The sequence below is a fragment of the Branchiostoma floridae genome, chromosome 2 (genome assembly GCF_000003815.2).
Source record: "Branchiostoma floridae strain S238N-H82 chromosome 2, Bfl_VNyyK, whole genome shotgun sequence".
NCBI lineage: Eukaryota > Metazoa > Chordata > Leptocardii > Amphioxiformes > Branchiostomatidae > Branchiostoma > Branchiostoma floridae.
This window is the reverse complement of record NC_049980.1, coordinates 29,070,784-29,089,727: the sequence shown is the minus strand read 5'-3', so window position 1 is coordinate 29,089,727 and position 18,944 is coordinate 29,070,784. Positions and strand designations below refer to the sequence as shown.

Genomic DNA, 18,944 nt, shown 5'->3' with positions numbered 1-18,944 from the left:
TCGTAATTTAGAGCTCGCTGACAACTCGGCCGAGCTAAATTCTTGATTTGTAAAGGGGGCTTTAGGCCACACCAATTTAATTTCTTGGTTCACGGATTTTTTCATAAAAAATATGGAGCGAGAGGGCGAAATAAAAATAAAAATTGTAAAATGGTTGGGGTAAAGGTGACGGCAAATCCAAAACTTAAAGAAAAAAAGTTTTCAGCTTGAAAAAAGTACAAAAACACTATTATTGTACAGTAACAGCACCTATAACCACACTTTAAGGAGCTTATAATATAAAGGCCAATTTGCTACACCAGAAAGTTGGTGAATGGTTTCATTAATGGTGAAAATTTGCTGAGTGGTAATTTTTATTTTTATTTTTTTTCCCAAAAAATAGGAGCGAGCGAATCCGTGAACCAAGAAATTAAATTGGACAGGTGTGGCCTTATAACACAAAAAAATTCAAAGCTGCTACGCAACTACGTGGATGTCAACAAGTCATTCAGTTTTCAAGGTCTCCTCACCATGTTGGCATCAATGACCTGCCCCTTGCCAGACTTGGTCCTCTCCAGCAGAGCCATGACGATCCCCAGGGCACAAGTCAGACCTCCCCCGGCAAAGTCTCCCAGCAGGTTGGTGGGTGGCATGGGGTTCTCGTGCTTCCTACCCAGAAGGGACAACATGCCTGCAACAAAATACAGGTTACAGCCAAGTTAGAATCAGTACGCTGGCTGGTTCTATGTTAGAGATGCAATATGAGAGGACACAAACAATATTGATTGACAATGCGTATGCTGTGAAACCAACATTTAAATCTACCTATGACAGTTCACTGTTGTTGGATATGATATTTGGAAAGACATTGTAAAACAGGTTTCACCTATTGTGAAAGCTAGCTCAACAATGTTAGCCTGTATGCCAGCCTTATTAGTTTTAGTCAGCTCCCACTAAGTTATACGTCTGATCAGACTAAAGCTAACAAGGCTGGCATCCATCCTACTATGGGGTACCTGAGAGGCCGATGTAGTTGATGTCATGTCCAGCCATCTGAGAGAAAGACCCCGACTGGCCGAAGCCGGTCATCCGCGCGTAGATGAGGCCAGGGTTGTCCTTCATGAGGGTGTCAGGGCCCAGACCTAGTCTCTCCATCACTCCTGCAATAATGGGAGTGGAATTTATTTCTGTGGAGAATGGATTTTGCAGTACACAGGCTAAGGAGGTTTCTTCAGTGTTGTAAGTTTGCATTATTAACAACTCTAATGTACAGAATCGTTGTGAATTGTAGTTACACAAGATTGTAATACATAGGAATTACTGTAGTACAAAACATGTAATACAATGTACATTGGAAATGTATAACTGCAGTGTCAATCATTGGAGAGGTCACAGCAGGGAGAGGTCACAGCAGAAATGCTTCAAAAACTATTTCACTGCATGTTCTCACAGGTTTCAAAGATTAAACTTATAAAGAAACATGTATGTGTAAAGTACAGTAAAGGTACTATTGTACAACAGTGTACAGATTGAAATGTTCTTTAAATTCAAGTATCAGAAGCAATAAAAACTTTGTTGCACATGTACTTTGATGTATTAGTACTACTATTACATACATGTATTCAGAATCTTTATGTTGATTTCAAAATTATGTTCTGCACCCAAAAATCTTTGTGCACCTAAAGAAGAATTCCGAGCCCTGTCAGTCCAGAGGTCAGAATCCTGCTACTTACCTGCTCTGAACGGCTCTATCAGGACGTCCGACTTCTGACACATCCTCCTCAGCACATCCACGCCCTCCTGCTGTTTCAGGTTCAGGGCCACGGACCGCTTCCCTCGGGCCAGCATGTCCATGGACACGGCCGCCCTGGTCTTGTCCACGCGCGTCACCTTCGCGCCAAAGTCGGACAGTATCAGCCCGCAGAACGGTGCGGGGGCAAGGCCTGCCAGCTCCACCACCTTTACTCCCCTCAGTGCCATCCCTCCTGTGTCCTGGGAGGGGTTTATGGAATAAGGCTGTTTGAAATGTGCATTGGGGATAATATGTCAAAGTTGAAGTTCCTTGGGCCCTGGACATCACCTTGGAGACTTAAAATCATGAACTAGTTTATAAAGTTAAACTTTGGCGGTCCATTTCAGCAGCTGGATATACTCATTTCATTGAGTTTAGGCTTATAGCGAGGAAAGACTGCGCGTAAGTGTACCTTCATTCCCATCAATGCCATCCCTGCTGTGTCCTGGGAGGGGTTTATGGAAATAAGTCACTTCACAGTTTGAAGTGTGAGTGTACTGAGTGTGGTGTGTATGTGAAAGTTGAGGGCCTCTGGCCATTCGTTATATTATTACCTGGGATATTGGAGTTTTTGTAAAGCTTAACAACCAGTAAAGTTTAGTCTGCGTACATTTTGATGCCTATCATCTTCCTCAGAGCTTCTGATCACATGACTAGAGTACCACTTCTTGCTGTAATATATGGGACCTGTTTAGTAAGAGTTCCTTGGTCAACAACCCTAATCAGGTTACACTATAGCTACAGCTACCATGCCACTTTACAGAAATAAGGCTTTTCTCCACCTTTATAATACTGTCCTACGTTGGCTCTTCCTCTTTCTTAACCTTGAACACAAATTTTAAAGACGTCAAGAACAGGGGCACTTCAGCGAAATACTCCGTATTTTCCCCGAGCTCCCTTTGATGTATCCCGCGTTTGGGGATCACATTTGCAAACCTATGTTAGTACTTACCATTACCAGAACAATCGGTACAAAGAGAGAGAAAATGGACTTTGTCAAGAGGACAAACTTTCTTCACTCACCTCTATCAGCTGGTGCTGAACCCAGTAACCTTTGACCCTGAGGGTCGCACAAACCACTCATCTCGCAGGGTGTACAGCAAACATTTAGTGAAGTATTGTGACAAAGAAATACTAGTAGGTAAAGTTTTTAAGAAGACGATATTTGGCACTGGAATGTTGGTACAATGGGTCTTCCGTACCATTTCAGTCATTCGGTAGATTATACGATGTCAATATTACGTATACATTGTGTAATTTAATTGCTCAGCGCTCATGTCGCTCTATTGTTTTGGCTAAAAAAATTAAGATATGCCGAATATTTATTTAGATATCCATCAATCTACATGGGTTTTAATATATTACAGATATCGAGGGGAATTACGCCTTTCCTTGTTCAGTTCTTCTGTACGCATCAATTACCACAAATTATGGTAAATTGTCAGCAGCTTAAAGAAGCGCCACGTAGCGGAACAACTCGGAAGTGAAGACAGGTCGGACAGGTGCAACAGGTGTGACGCCGTGACGTCATCGTCATGCATAGATTATGTAGATTAGCGCCAGGTAACGTCAGAATCTGATCAGAGAGGCCATTTTGCGCCTTCAAATGCAAATCATCTTGGCAGTTTCATCACAGGTTTGTTGTGCCAAATATTTCATAAGGTATGTTTCAGTCCAATTGGGACGGTATTTGTGCTAGACGTGAATAGGGGCGTCCGCAATACAATAAAGAATCTGTGTAAGAAAACCCCGCATCGAATTGCTTAGTGGTGCGACTGGGCTTTTCGGAGGCCGTTAGGAGGGCATACTTACCTGGCAGAGATGGCACGTTGATCATGAAGGACGTCCGTCCAGGGCGAGGCCCGACCATTGCACTCCGGTTGGGTTGACCCTTGCGATTACCCCAAATGCGGGTAACTCGGCTGCGTAATTTATGATAGTGGGGGTCTGCGTTCGCGCTAACCCCCGCCTTTACAATCCAAAAGCAAGTCCACACAACACCCATCCAGCCAATCTACGCCTCACTGTGTCTAGAGTGACCGTCGGAGGCCGTAAAAATGAAATGGTGCATAAATAAGCGCCCCTTTAATTATATTTCAGCCATACATAGTATGGTGAAATATATTATATTCGTAATGTTTCTTTCTTCTTCTTTCTTTCTTTCTTTCTCCTGTCAAATCTTTAAAGTGATTCATCTCCGCCGTTCCTGGACCGAATGATCTGAAATTTGGCACAAGAGTAGAGTGGGTCAATACCCTTAGGTGTTTTTCTCATTTTTTTCATATCTGCCTTTAAAATGATTTTATTGAGGTTAAAATGTCATGTTTTGACCAAAACGGTGTATTTTGCCCCACTGTACCCTGGTCTTACAATGTAATGGCCTAAAATTTGGTGTAGATAGGTATTAGATAGTTGGTAAAATGATCCAAGTAAAATTTTTGGCATTAAACACTTTAAAATGCTTAATTTCAGCACTTTTCTGAAGGGAAATTGGTTTTCTTTCGGCCTCCTGCCGTGAACTGCAGTGACCCCACACACCTGCGCAGCCTGGGCTTTCGCCATAGCTAATTGAATTTAAAGAGCCAGCCAATCAGCACCGAGGAAAACGAATGCTAATTAATATCCATAAGCTGGCTTCCAATGCCGTATATACAGACAGAAACACATGCATATTACAGCCTTACAGTGGTCATACATGTGTGTGTCACCCTTTGCCCGGTTTAAAATTGTAGTTTGCGAGGATTTAGAGTTCAGACAGGGTCATTTGAGAGGTAGCGGACGGTACGCATGCATTGAACGTTAGAATACAAGTCTTTGTCGTTGAATTAACCAACATTCCGCATGGTAATATCAATCATTCTTGGCATAGTTGACTTTAGTTGAGACAATCGAGTGAATGTTACTTGGCGGAAAACACGGAAAAATTTGCCAGTTTGCATTTTTTTCATATCTGCCTCTAAAATGATTTTATTGATGTTTAAAGGTTATCTTCTGACCAAAACGGTATATTTTGGCCCACTGTACCTGGTATTACAATGGAATGACCTGAAATTTGGCGTAGATAGGCATTAGATAGTTGGTAAAATGATACAAGTAAAATGTTTGGCATAAACTACTTTAAAATGCATAATTTCAGCACTTTTCTGAGGAGAAATTGGTTTTCTTTTCGGCCTCCTGCCGTGAACTCCAGTGACCCCTCACACCTGCGCAGTCTGGGTTTAAACAAGAGATAATTGAATTTAAAGAGCCAGCCAATCAGCGCCAAGGAAGACGAATGCTAATTAATATCCATAAGCTGGCTTCCAATGCCGTATATACAGACAGAAACACATGCATATTACAGCCTTACAGTGGTCATACATGTGTGTGTCACCCTTTGCCCGGTTTAAAATTGTAGTTTGCGAGGATTTAGAGTTCAGACAGGGTCATTTGAGAGGTAGCGGACGGTACGCATGCATTGAACGTTAGAATACAAGTCTTTGTCGTTGAATTAATCAACATTCCGCATGGCGATATCAATCATTTTCGGCAGAGTTAACTTTGGTAGGGTTAGTTGAGACATTTGAGAAAATGTTACTTGGCGGAAAACGCGGGAAAAATGGCCAGTTTGCGTTTAGTTTTGATACGTAGGTTTGACAGTGGCGAAATTGATTATTATATTTCAGCCATACCATAGGTATGGTGAAATATATTGTATTCGTAATGTTTCTTTCTCCTGTCAAATCTTCAGAACACGGTATCTCCGTTGTTCCTCAACCGAATGACTTGAAATTTGGCACAAGGGTAGAGTGGGCCAATACCCTCGGGCGTTTTTTTCATTTTTTCCATATCTGTCTCTTAAATGATTTTATTAAGGTTTTTTGGTCATCTTAAGACCAAAACTGTATATTTGGGCCCCCTGTACCCTGGTATTATAACCGAATGAGCTGCAATTTGGCACAGATGTGCCTTGATAAGTCCCCCATATAGATTCAATATCAGTTTTGGTGTACAGTACAACAAAATGCTTATTTTTGCGATTTTTTGACCAATTTTTGACCAAAAAAGGACACTTTTGGCCCCTGTACCCTGGTATTACAACCAAATGAGCTGAAATTTGACAGAGATGTGCCTTGATAATGCCCCCATATAAATTTAAGAACACTTTTGGTGTACAGTACAACAAAATGCTTATTTTTGCGATTTTTTGACCAATTTTTGACCAAAAAAGGACACTTTTGGTTCCTGTACCTTGGTATTGCAACCGAATGAGCTGAAATTTGACACAGATGTGCCTTGATAATCCCTTCATATAAATTCAATAACACTTTTGGTGTACAGTGCAACAAAATGCTTATTTTTGCGATTTTTGGCCAATTTTTGACCAAAAAAGGACACTTTTGGCTCCTGTACCCTGGTATTACAATTAAATGACCTGAAATTTGGTATAGATAGGCATTAGATACTTGGTAACAAGATTCAAGTAAAATTTTTGACATAAACAACTTTAAAATGATTAATTTTGGCACTTTTCTGAGGGGAAATTTGTTTTCTTTTGGCCTCCTGACGTGACCTTCCGTGACCCCGCACAGAGCCACACCTGTGCGCGTCAGCCGGAGAGTTAATTGAATCAAAGACCTAGCCAATCAGCGAAGAGGAGGCCAAAGGCTAATTAATATTCATAAGCGGAGCCTCATGATCCCGTATATAGCAGTGTTCCCGCCAGGGGGAGCAAAGCCCGCCTAAGGCTCTCGCATTTTAGACTATTCAGAAGGCTTTATATTGTATCAGTTCTTAGGGGCATATCTATGATAATCGCAGCAGTCACTTAACTTCTCTTCAGGAGTTTAGCGTAACACTGTTTCAGGTCAAACCGTCAAAGGCAACTAAAAACAAACTTTAACGTTACTGAGTGCAACAGTACTTATAACTTGTTATCCGAAGTTGAAACGCTAGCGATGGTATTTTCGCTGCGCTGTTAGCTCCGTGCGACTGTTGTTGACGGTCTTATAACGGTATATTTTGCACCCCTGTACCCTGGTATGAGTAACATTTGGTATAGATAGGCATAATATAGTTGGTAAAATGATCCAAGTAAAATTTTTGGCATAAAGTACTGTAAAAGGCTTAATTACAGCACTTTTTTAGGGGAAATTGGTTTTCTTTCGTTCTCCATGCCGTGACCTTTCGGACGTTCACCCCACAGAGCCGACATCTGCACCTGCGTCTAGCCGGCAGGAAGAGTTAATTCAATTAATGGTTCAGCCAATCAGCGAAGAGGAAAGCGAAGGCTAATTAATATTCATAAGCGGGACCACACAATACGTTAACTTGAAGACTCAGGCCGTACAGACTTCTCGCCAGGATTTTTTCAAAGCGTCGGACAGGGGTCCGGGGGCCGCCGAATGTCCCTGGCGGGGTCCAGGGGCAGGGCCACTGTGGGGGGGACCCAGGTGGGCGAAGCCCCCCCCCGGAAGCTCTTGCATTTTAGGCTATTGAGAAGGCTTCTTTTATCAGTTTTTTTAGGGCCATATCTACGATAATCGTAGCAGTCACTTACTTCTCTTCAGCAGTTTGACTTTAAAATATTTCGGGTCAAAGCTTCAAAGACAACTAAAACCTCATAAACAACAAACTTTACTTAGCTCAACAGTATACAAAAATATTGTACGGGTTGCCATCCTTAGTTGAAGCGCTTATTTATAGCGCTAGTATCTTCGCTGCGCCGTTAGCCGCCGTGCGACTTTTGTTGACGGTCTGATATCCCTACGTCGCCGCCTCGCTGATATTCCCACGGACATGTTTAAAAAAAAATACCCAGCAAAAAACGCTGTTCTGCGTCAAATTCTATTCTATAAAACTCAGTGTTACAGTCTAAATATTTTGTAGAAGCACCGCTGTAGGAAAGAAGGTCCAAGCAATGTAAAACATCACGTAGCATGAAGTTCGCTGTCAACTGGCACACAGCACATGACTGTTTGAAACTCTAAGTCTAATCAACAGCCGTGTTTGATTGATAGCCGGCGGTCCTATGATGAAGTCGGCGAAAGGTGCGTTAGTTAGAAAATCTGCGTTTAGTTTTGATACGTAATTATAAGTTAGACAGTGGCGAGAATGATTATTTTCTCATCAATATTTCTCTTCAGAATTATTTGAACTTAATTGTACATCTAAACAATTGGCTTACCTGTGCAATGTTTATATGATTAATGATCAGTGTACTGAAATCATGTGTAACGTATGGCTCCTAGTCAATAGATCAGCATTTTCTCTATAGTGACCACCTGTCTATAGTGGCCACATTTCCTAGTGCTGTTGTTGTTTGGCATAAACTTTGAACATTTAAATTGTAAGTAACTTTAAACTGCCAGAGTTTCAGCCCAATAAAACACTCTCAGCGCCAGGGTATGAACAGACTGACCAGACAGACGAAAATAAATCCTCGAACAAGGTTCAATCGTATCTTCCGGGTCTGGCAGGAAGTTGTTAAACTAAAATAAGAATAGGCTCGATGGTTGATTGCATACAAAGTAAAACAGTTTAACAGTTTTACAGCTTGAAGAAAACAAACGCTCCTACAGTACCTGCACCTGCTTGATAATTATTAAATCGTATGCCCTACTTGAATAAAAAAAGTTCATTGCAATAATAAATGTACCCACATCACAAGGAGCTTATACTTTTTTAAACTTACACCTAGTTATCGTACTGAAAATTGTTAATGACATTACATGAAGTCATTCAACAATTTTCAGTCATGATGAAAATTTTCTGAATGGAAGGTGTGATTATTGTCATTTTCTGAAAAATAGAAGCAAGCTCTGTTTTTACCTGGAGTCAATTCACAATACCAGTCCACTTTGGGGGATAATGTATTGTTAAGAGGATGTTCCATTTTTGCGCAGGGGTGATTTGGAACAGTCCAATGTTGCGTGGGAAGGGGTATGGCTGAAATATGCTGTATTTGCTCTTAAGCAAATGTCGGCCTTTCTAGTATTATATACAGTAATTTTCATTTGACTCAATCTGCGCCATGTTGGATTGCAGCGTACGTCTGCAAAACACATGAAGATGATGTTGCTTGATTCAATTACCCACCACGGTCACTGGGGAATTCAAATCATAATCATTATGGCGTCAAATTAATTAAAAGATATTCTGCTAATTCAATTTATCGGAGGTCATATTGGTGTTTATATGAAGTACGGTCGTGGTCTATCAACTATTGCTGATAGACTAGGACATAGAGAGTCGTAGCATGTCACACAGGGTCCAGCTTACAAGTTACCATCATCATCATCAAGAAACCTAACAGCATTTGACAGACTTCTTTATGATTTGAATCATCGCTACTTTACAATTCCTAAAATCTTTCTCAAAATATTATTTCAAATTACAAAACTAGAAAGATATAATTATTTGACATTATGAAATTTACAATAGTTTAATACATCCATCATTGCGATCAAGGAGGTTATATAACCTCCTTCATCGCAATATACTTATATAACCTCCTTGTTGCGATAAAGGTTATGTGTTGAACAGTCCATGACATAATCTCTCAGCAAAGAAACACGTAACTGTTGCTATGTAGGTATGGTTTAAAGAGAGAGTTAAGCAGAACTCATCAAGGCTATGAAGCTTGGACCGCGCACCAGTTAGCAGAATGCATTGCATACCTTTCGGTCGGGACGTCTTCATCATCAGCATCATCTTTGGTACTGCTTAGCCCGCAGAAAAAGCGGATTATTAGCAGCTGCGCAAAGTGTTAAGACTAGTGCAAACAAAGGGTATAGATGGGGAAAGACGTATGACTATGACATGTGAAAAAAAAATGGGACAGGTGAAGTCTTGACATCACACCTGATAGAGCGCAGGGGCTGATGACCTCTCATATCTGTCTGATTTGCATGTCAAAAGGTGAACACGTCGTAGAGATCAGGGGCTATTTCTAACTATTTTGGAGATCAACGAGCAAAAGTTTTGACCTGCTTTCTTTCCTCTTGCAGTCTTGGTCTGCTTCTCAGTCTGAGCAGCCCGTAAGTTCTCAGCATCTCCTTGGCCTGTAGTTCCATGAAATAGAGGTCGCCGCGTCGCAGGCTCCGATCCGTCGCAAGTCAGTGGAGAATGCGGGTTCCAAATACACGGCATGACAGGAATTTTAGGGGTCCAATCGATGGAGAAACGTCTGGACAATTCTTCATTTCAACAACACGTGTTGGCTGTTGCAGGTCAGGTGCAAAGATTGGTACTCTAGACCTCATTTGTCTAGTTTGACGGCGGACAGCCCTCAAAATGAGCGGACTAAAGCTGGAACAAGGCTGGACTCCAGACTACTAGTTTGCATCATTTGCAAGTCATACATCTCTGTCTAAGCTACTCAACTACAGACAGTTGTGGCGAGATATTGGACATTGTGGAACATGGGGCATTTCAGAAGCTTACAATAAAACTTACAAAACAAATGGGATATCCAATTTCTTGCCCGGGGATATATAACTACAGAAGACTCCTCGTGTTATCACCAAACAATGCCGCTGTTGACAGACATCTTGTAACACCCCAAAACAGTGACGGAAGTACTGGTCATAGAGATGTGAAAGGTTTTAAGAGTCCACTTCAGCCTAATGTGTGCAAGACAGAATGATGCCGCATTCTGGACGGTTTGGCAATCGGCCTTTGGAAGTGCGCTTAAGATACACATGCTCTTTTATGTCTTCAGATAGTACATGTCTGGACGTCAACGGGTAACTTCATACTCAGTGTGGACAGGGATGCATTGCATTGCGCTGATGTTCAAATAAAGACCTTAGTTAGTACCTTCCAAATAGTATCAATTTTTCTTCTGAATTCTGTAAATTTGAGATTCTATATCTCTGTTTGAATGATATCCGCATGAGGAAAGGGTTGTAAGAAACCTGGAAAACAAGGACCGTGTTATCAGCATGATAACGCGATCCCCCGGCATCCGGGTAGACGATAGCGGTAGAAAGAGTTTCCATATCCCTCGATCTCGGAAGTTAAGCATCGTGCAGTCCGGTCAGTACATGGATGGGAGACGAGACCACCCATTGAAGGACGACCGGATGCCCGAGCACAAATTCCACGAAATCGTCTTTCGGAAGGGATGCAAAACGCTTGTGGGGAGGAGGCGCCTCGAGCACGCATCAGCCTTATTTAATACTCACACTTTAGGTACCTAATGGCATCAAGTAATACACCAGATGTACATGTATTAAACTCCTTGGCGCGATTGAAAGTGATGGCCGTATACTAGAGGCTATCGTGGGAACGATGGGGGCGTCCGCGCTCCTAGCTAGGGTGGACCACATGCTGTGACTTGTACATAAATATATCTCGTATGCAGGGCGTTATAAATCGGAAATCAATTCATTCAGGTCTGTCGAGGTACGTGCAACGTTCAGCAGAAAGATCGGCTGTTAACTACGGAGGTGAAAGAAAAAAAATACACGTACGTACACTACAGGTTTGAAACGCGCCCTACGGGTCTGTTTCCTACACACACACAGTAACAAGGGTGTTTCAAGATGTTAAATGAGTTTTCCATATCCTGGAAAACGTCAGTACAGAAATTTCCTGAGGGAAAATGATTCAAGCCCAGGTTCGATCCTTCTTCTTATCTTTCCTAATTGGTGGAGGTAACCAACGGCATGATTTGCACAACTCTTGAGTTCTGTACGAATAACAGGATATAATTGTGCCTTCCGGGGGTAGAAAAGGTCAGTATCATGGTTTCAGAAACTCGATGATAAGCGGTAACATTGATGTATTTCATTTTTGTCGCGTGGCTTCTTAGATCTCAGCCTTTGTAATCCAGCACATTGTACCCTTAAGGTGCGGGCTGTCTTATTAAGAAAATTCTTCCTGTTCTCCCTATGTAAAATGGTTATACAGCAAAAGTAGTCAATAGATAAATGCAACAATGCAATTGCTGGTGAATGTATTTTAAGTATCCGTATTATTAAAGAATGGCCGGTAACAATAGGGTAAATTTTCGGACAAAAAAAGAATTGAACTATTTTGAAATTTTTTAGGCATCAACAAAATTTGGCCCATGGTAGTTGATAGTGTGTGCGGCCAGCTTTATTGATGGAATTATTCCACCCCATCTCCTAGTACATCTTTCTGTGCTATTTTCCATGATTCCAAAACACCTTGTAGAAGTGATGACACCTAGTGTGGACTGTGATGCAATAATAGTACTCCGCACAAATGCTAAAGCCCCGAATACTCCCGCCCCCAAAAAAACACCCACTTGTACACTATCTAGTATTATAGAATTACAGATGCGTTGAGATATTAGGTCTAACTAGGATACCTTAATCATTTTTTTCTTTTTATAACCGTATTTGCTTGGAGGAAGAGGATGCAGGAAGTGGAGGTAACCAACAGCATGTTTTGTACATTTCTTGAGTTCCGTTCTACGAATAACAGGATATACACTGTCTCGTTCCTTCCGGAGGTAGAAAAGGTCAGCATCGCGGTTTTAGACACTCGATGATAACGGCAACATTGATGTATTTTTATTTTTTCGCGTGGCTTCTTAGACATTACTCCGCATAAATGCTATAACAAATATCCGAATATCCCCCAAAACACCCCCTTGCACATATATTCTAGACTTACAAATGCGTTGAGATTTTAGGTCCTAACTAGGACACCTTAATTAATTTTTTTTTCTTTTTATAACGGGATTTGCTTGGTGGAAGAGGAAGTAGGAAGTGAATCATCTTCCTACCTAGCTCCAGGAGACACTTAACAATGGCAACATGCTGTGACATGTACACGAATAGATCTAGTACGATGTATGTTTTAAATTCACAGAAGTGTATTTATTTGGCTCTGCCGATGTGCAACAAACAACATAAAATCAAGCTTTGACTGCCAACATTAGTAATTTCCTTTGCAACACTATATATTAAACACACCACAGTTCCTCACGTAATTATATATACTTACATGAACCATATGGAGATGGTACCTATCTATATATACATACATTCACAAAAGAACTCATATACATATATATATATATATATATATATATATATATTTACTTTTAAAGAGCTATCTTACCACAGACCATAACAGCTGTAGAAAAATGAGTTGCTGTCAGAGGCCAGCAAACGTTTTATGATGCAATTATCGAAGGTAATATTTATAAGAAAGAATAACATATCCAACATCAATGATCAGATAAACCCTAAAATATCAAATGGCCGAACAGTTTACAAATCAAACCACATATTCACAAGTCTTTGGGTAGAACAACCTGAAGTAGGATCATCTAAATCGTACCAACATGCGTCATCTTCTTTCTATCTCTCCAATGTCCTATACCGATGTTACATACACGACAACTCCTTGGGGAGACACAGATTCAACTGTTGCAAACTTTACCTCACATATTTCCTCCTCGAAGAACGCATCTATTTGCCGCCGTTGTCTTGCGACTGCCGTGTCCTTGTTCTGGTTGTAACCCCTCAGATCAAGACCGGCCTTTTTCCGACTCAAACGCAGCGCGTTCCGCACGCTCTTCCGAAACTTCTGGCTCATGAAGACGTACAGGATGGGGTTGACGCAGCTGTTGGCGTAGGACATGACCATGGCGACGTGAGACACCGCCAGCATCGGCTTCAGCGGCAGGTCTGTGATCAGGTTCAGGAGCTGACACACGTGGAACGGCAGCCAGCAGACCACGAACGTCACCACGATGGCGCTCACCGTCTTGGTCACTTTGTTCCGCACGCCGGCAGAGGCCCTGGCCACCGCGGCGTGAGTGGACGTGTTGCGCCTGAGGTGACGGATCACCATCACATAGGACACGCTGATCACTGACAGAGGGGCAACGAAACCCATGGCAAAGGTGTAAGAAATGAAGGCCTCGTACCACAACATGACATTGTCAGCGGGCCAGTCGAGCATGCATACGTAGTCTCCGTTCATCAGCATGACGGTATCGCTGACCGTCATGACGGGGATGGCCAGTACGATGGCTGCTAACCACACGGATAGGCTGACGGCGACCGCTACCTTCGGCTGGCGGAGATGGGGGTGGCTGGAGGCACGGACGATGGCCAGGTAGCGGTCCACGCTCAACACGGCCATGTTGAACACCGTGGTGAACATGTTGATGGCGTCCATGGACAAGACAATCTTGCACATGGCTCTCCCGAACACCCACCTCCCTATGGCTGCCGAGGCGGAGATGAACGGTATACCGAGCATGAAGAGCGTGTCGGCAAAGGACAGGTTCAGGATGTAGTACTTCGTAGCGTCCTTCACTCTCGTGTGTCCCAACAGCACGTAGATCACCAGCAAGTTGCCGAGAAGACCCACCGTCGTTACTGTGCCGTACAGCACAGGGCCCACGATAGTCGTGAGGGGGTCCGAGACCACCTGCGACATCAGGACGTAGTCCGTTTCATTCGTGCTGCTCCAGTTGCCAATCGTAACATCGTCGGGGATTCTCATTGTGGTTAAGATGATCCGAGGGAACTGCCGGTAACTTACTAGGTACTGGTAATGTTGGAGCTGAAAGAGTTCAGGACAATGTCGTTGAAAAATGAAGCTCCTTGTCGCGATGCGGTATCCTCTCAGAGCTTATACACGCGTTTCAACTTCTGCCTACAATGAGCCAGTCAGCATTAAACTGCTTTCGCATCCTTTCATTTGACTGGCTTAAAGCCAACAAATATAAAAGACCTGCCAATCACAATGCGCAAACGAAGCCATATATGTCTCTAAAGGGCTTTGATTGGTACATCACCTCCCACACGAAGAACAAATTAACATGGCGAAACAGTAACTACAAGTAACACGGAAGCGTGATCTACGTCATGGGCTTGCGTTTACCCCGAGGTTTTTAAGCGACGCTGCCTACTTTCCTTGTGATATTCTCTTTAAGTATTTCTCTTGACTTGTAATTGGCATCGGTCGCAGCTCTTATGCTGCAAAAGGCCGACCAATTAATTCATATAAAGCATAAGGTGCGTCAGGTTTGGGGGAATAGATGCGGACTAGTCAGCTGCAAGTGCAGTTTGGAAAACATGATAATCATGATGATAAGAGGTGATAAATGTACACATACCAAATAACGAATGGTGAAGCCGTTTACGTTCAATTCTTAAACATGCAACGTTCGTCAACATCTGAGACCGTACATGCTCCACAGCAACGATTTACGTGCTGTGTTAGACTGCTTTTTCTTAATTTGACGTCTATGGCGTAAAATAATTAAGCTAGCTTCACCGTAAATTCTTTCTTTCTTTATTCAGGTTGTAACAAGACAATACACTGTGACCACTAGGCAGCATGGCTGGTATCGTGACCACAGACATATAAATATACAATACAAGATGAACATGTATATACAGTAATAGAATAAAATAGTTGTTGCAATAAAAGCAGGTAAAGCTAACACTTATGCCTGACTAACTAAAATTTACTAGACAGTGGCACGAAAATGATATCTTTATTTAGATTCTTATAATGAACGTAGTAATTTATTCAGTGCTCAAGAGTTTACAGACTTGTGGGGCTCCCTATACAGGGTCATAAATTCCTGTGACATTCATATTAACAAACTTGATTGGATAATTTCATGCTATTTATTTTCTTGTCATGATTTTAAAAAATGCATTGGCTCTTATTATCTATTATTGGCTATATCATCTAGTATTGTTGCCATACTTTTTACCCCCTGGAGGTTATGCGGGGTATATCTCAAGAACCACTGAAAGGTTTACAATGGCTTTTGGTGGGTGGGTAGATGGGGATGGTGATTGTGTAGGTCGATTTTGAACCCCCTGTTGGTTGACATTGGTACTGCAGCAGCACTTTTGTATTATATTTTTGCACCTGGAATTTCTGTAGTGTTGATTTTCATGTGATGGGTTGGTGTTAAGTATATGCTTATTTGGCCATGGTGTCAATTTCTTCCTTCTATCTATTTGCTGTGGATCTGCAGGGTTGATTGTTTTGTGGATGTTTGTGTGTGCGGCGAATATCTTAAGAACCTGTGGATGGATTGCGATAATATTTGTAACGTTTTTTTTTTGGCTCATAATACACTTTTGCTGGTCATTTCTTTTTCCTTTGCTGATCTATTGGCCCCAATAGATCAGCGAAGGCCGGCAATCGGTCACCCAGTACTAAAAGAAATGGCCGGCAAAAGTGTATTACAAGCCAAAAGAGGCCCCGGATAGCCTGCTATGGAGGCTCGGCACTTTTGCTTGTAAACTACGTTGATATGCAGTACATTTAACACTCAGTAAAGCTTACCTACGTGCATGCACCCTAATATACATGATGGCTGTAAAGCTGTACACTTTGTATTGTATTACTATCATTAACAAGAACTTAATCTACAAAAGTAGGCATAGGATAATGCAGACACTAAAAGGCTTTGCCATAAAGCAGTTTCTCAAGCAGCTGGATATGATTTTGGAAACGTTCAGACGTTTCAGATGGTATCCACCATCTTTAGTCAGTGAAACTGAGGAGATCTGGAAGAACTGATCTTTTATACCCTAACTATAAATGAAGACAATTTCAGATGTCCAATAGAAGACATTGTTAGACAAAGTCAAGCTAAATACAATTTGGATTTCAATAGCAACAAAAGTAAGGCAAAGTCAAGTTGAAGACAATTTTGGATTTCAATGGGAAATTGGTCTAAGACACAGTTAAGGTGGGGGGTGGGGGTGCCGGAAAGTTCCATACGTATGAATGTCTAACCTACATCGACGTACTAAAAGGCTTTATTTTCTTCTCGTCACGTGAACATGCTGCTGTTGGGGCATGATAGAAAGTTGATAATTTGTTAAATTTGGAGCTTTTAAGAACTGAGTGTACAACCCCCTTTGTCTATCTGCGATATTGCCAACAGCGATAATCGCATTTTCCCCCGTGGTTAGTGACAAGGCGTTGAGCACATTTTGTTGATAGAAAGTTAATGATTTGTGATGTTAAATTTGGAGCCTTTAAGAACTGAATGCACAACGTCCTCTGTCTATCTACGACATGACATTACCAACAGCGATAATCGCAATTTCGTGGTTAGTGACAAGGCGTTGAGCACACCTTAGAAAGTTAATGATTTGTGATGTCAAATTTGGAGCTTTTAAGAACTGAGTGTACAACCCCCTCTGTCTATCGGCGACATTGTCAACAGCAATAATCGCAATCTCCTGGTTAGAGGCAAGGCGATGAGGACATTTGGTTGACATACTGAATAATGTCCCTGGTGGTTGATTAGAGCTTTTTTAGAGCAGTGGCTACTTCTTTACCAGTTTCTGTCGTACATGTAATAAACACGTTGATATGACCTTGGAAGACTGAAGTTGCATTAGGGGTGTTTCAAAAGCTGATACAAGGCAGACCGTTTCTTTGTGAGAATTCTATTCAGTACCAAGGACAAACAATTGCATTGTGTGAATGCTAGAAGAAGTTGGACGTAAGGACTCCGACCTGCAGGCCGCCATACTGCATAGAGATGTCTGGAACAGCACCATTCGTGGCACCTTGTACATACGAGGTTAAACTGAATGCTGTTCAGCACCAAGGACAAACTGTTTTCTTGTGTGAAAGCTACCCAGTAGCAGGGACAAAGTGTTTCTTTATGTGAATGCTGTTCAGTACAAGTGCTTCGTTATGTGAATGCTGTTCAATACCAAGGACAAATAATTTTCTTGTGTGAAAGCGTGCAAGTAACATGGGCCAACTATTCTTTAGCGTGAATGCTGTTCAGTACCAAGGACAAATCATTTTCTTCGGTGTCGGTGAAAGCGTCTAAGTAACAGGGGCCAACTATTCTTTGGCGTGAATGCTGTTCAGTACCAATGACAAGCCATTTTCTTGTGTGAAAGCGGCCCAGTGACGGGACTAACTATAATTTAGCGTGAATGCTGTTCATTACCAAGGACAAAGTGCTCCATTATGTTAAATGCTGTTCATTACCAAGGACTGTGGTATTGTATTAATGCTGCCCAGCTATAGCTACCTATAGTCACCCATTATCGCTATCTTTCTTCGTACCTACTCATATCCCTATATAGATTGAGAGATAATAATTATTCGGCGCTATCATACAGTTATATGACTTGACACAAATCCTGTCATTCCTCACCCTCCACCCTTACATGACCACATAAGTATAGTCCCAAGCTGCAGTCACACAAAAGACTCACCACATTTCCTCACAAAGTAACCTGTTTATTGATGTTGGTAGGAAACAAAATTTAACATCCAGCGTATGTATTGTTTGTAGGTGTACAGTTCCTTGTATAATGCTCAGAAACAGCACACGTACATATACTCCCTGTGCCTCACATCCATCGTAAGACGATAAACAAATCTACAGACCTGGGTATTGCTTATCATGTTCTGCAATCAAAGATAAATGCAATTTTGTCTGCAAAATCAAGTCAAATCCTCCCACAAGTCTTGATCATTGATATAAACCACTTTCACAATGTTGTATAAAAATGGACTGCCAGCAATGCATAATTGAGTGTTTACAGCATGTTTTGTTCTTTCAAATGTTGGTTTTCTAGAGCAGTACACCAGCTGGTTGGAAGACAGAAAGACAAAAATCTATTCAACTTGGCATCCCATTATGCGTGCATCACACAGCAAGCTTAAGTAGACTGCACCCCTACACAGTGGAAAGGATGTTAACTTCATGAACAGTATATGTGCTTGTGGCTTTGCTCTTGACTAACAACAGCACCAAGGAGTTATAAGAGGTTCCTCATATGTTACACTGTAGCATTGCGCTTAAACATAGAAACAACTATATATCCAAAGAAAATTGGCTAACTGTAACCACAATGTCTGTGCAGCAGATTGCAGATGCATTTAAACATGGTCTTGTACTGGACTGAGCATTGATTTCTGATTCAACCAACAGAAGAATATAGTACCAAATTCTTCACTATTCCTTTCTCTTTTATCACAGTGGTTTGCTCAGTGTGTTGGTTTAGACGTCTCCTGTTTGTCTTCATTGTTCATTACTTCACATGTTGTACACATGAATATTGTGTATAACTGGAACAACATAAAGTGTTTAAAATATGGCCTTGCATTATAAGTTATGATATACATATGTCTTATGCAGCAAAATGACAAGATAAATAAAAAAAACATACTGTCAATATATATATATCAGTGA

General features: G+C 41.6%; 2 protein-coding genes and 1 non-coding gene across 3 annotated transcripts in view; 1 reads left to right on the top strand and 2 right to left on the bottom strand.

Annotated features, from left to right (window-relative positions):
* LOC118409662 (alpha-methylacyl-CoA racemase-like) overlaps nt 1-2,915 on the bottom strand; it is a 6,286-nt gene extending 3,371 nt beyond the window's left edge. Inside the window, exons 1-4 of the mRNA XM_035810835.1 lie at nt 2,795-2,915; nt 1,713-1,971; nt 996-1,139; nt 510-670 (exon numbers count right to left, since the gene is read on the bottom strand). Coding sequence (XP_035666728.1) covers nt 510-670; nt 996-1,139; nt 1,713-1,959 — 552 coding nt within the window. The 5' untranslated portion in view covers nt 1,960-1,971; nt 2,795-2,915. The remainder of the gene's footprint in view (nt 1-509; nt 671-995; nt 1,140-1,712; nt 1,972-2,794) is intronic.
* Nucleotides 2,916-3,575: 660 nt separating this feature from the next.
* Nucleotides 3,576-3,739, top strand: LOC118410679. Its single transcript, XR_004830585.1, has one exon. It is a non-coding gene; the product is annotated as a U1 spliceosomal RNA (small nuclear RNA).
* A 9,176-nt stretch (nt 3,740-12,915) lies between these two features.
* LOC118410343 (somatostatin receptor type 5-like) lies at nt 12,916-14,536 on the bottom strand. The gene has a single exon (XM_035812006.1). The coding sequence runs from the start codon at nt 14,243-14,245 to the stop codon at nt 13,106-13,108; it is 1,140 nt and encodes a 379-aa protein (XP_035667899.1). The 5' UTR covers nt 14,246-14,536; the 3' UTR covers nt 12,916-13,105.
* Nucleotides 14,537-18,944: the final 4,408 nt, after the last annotated feature.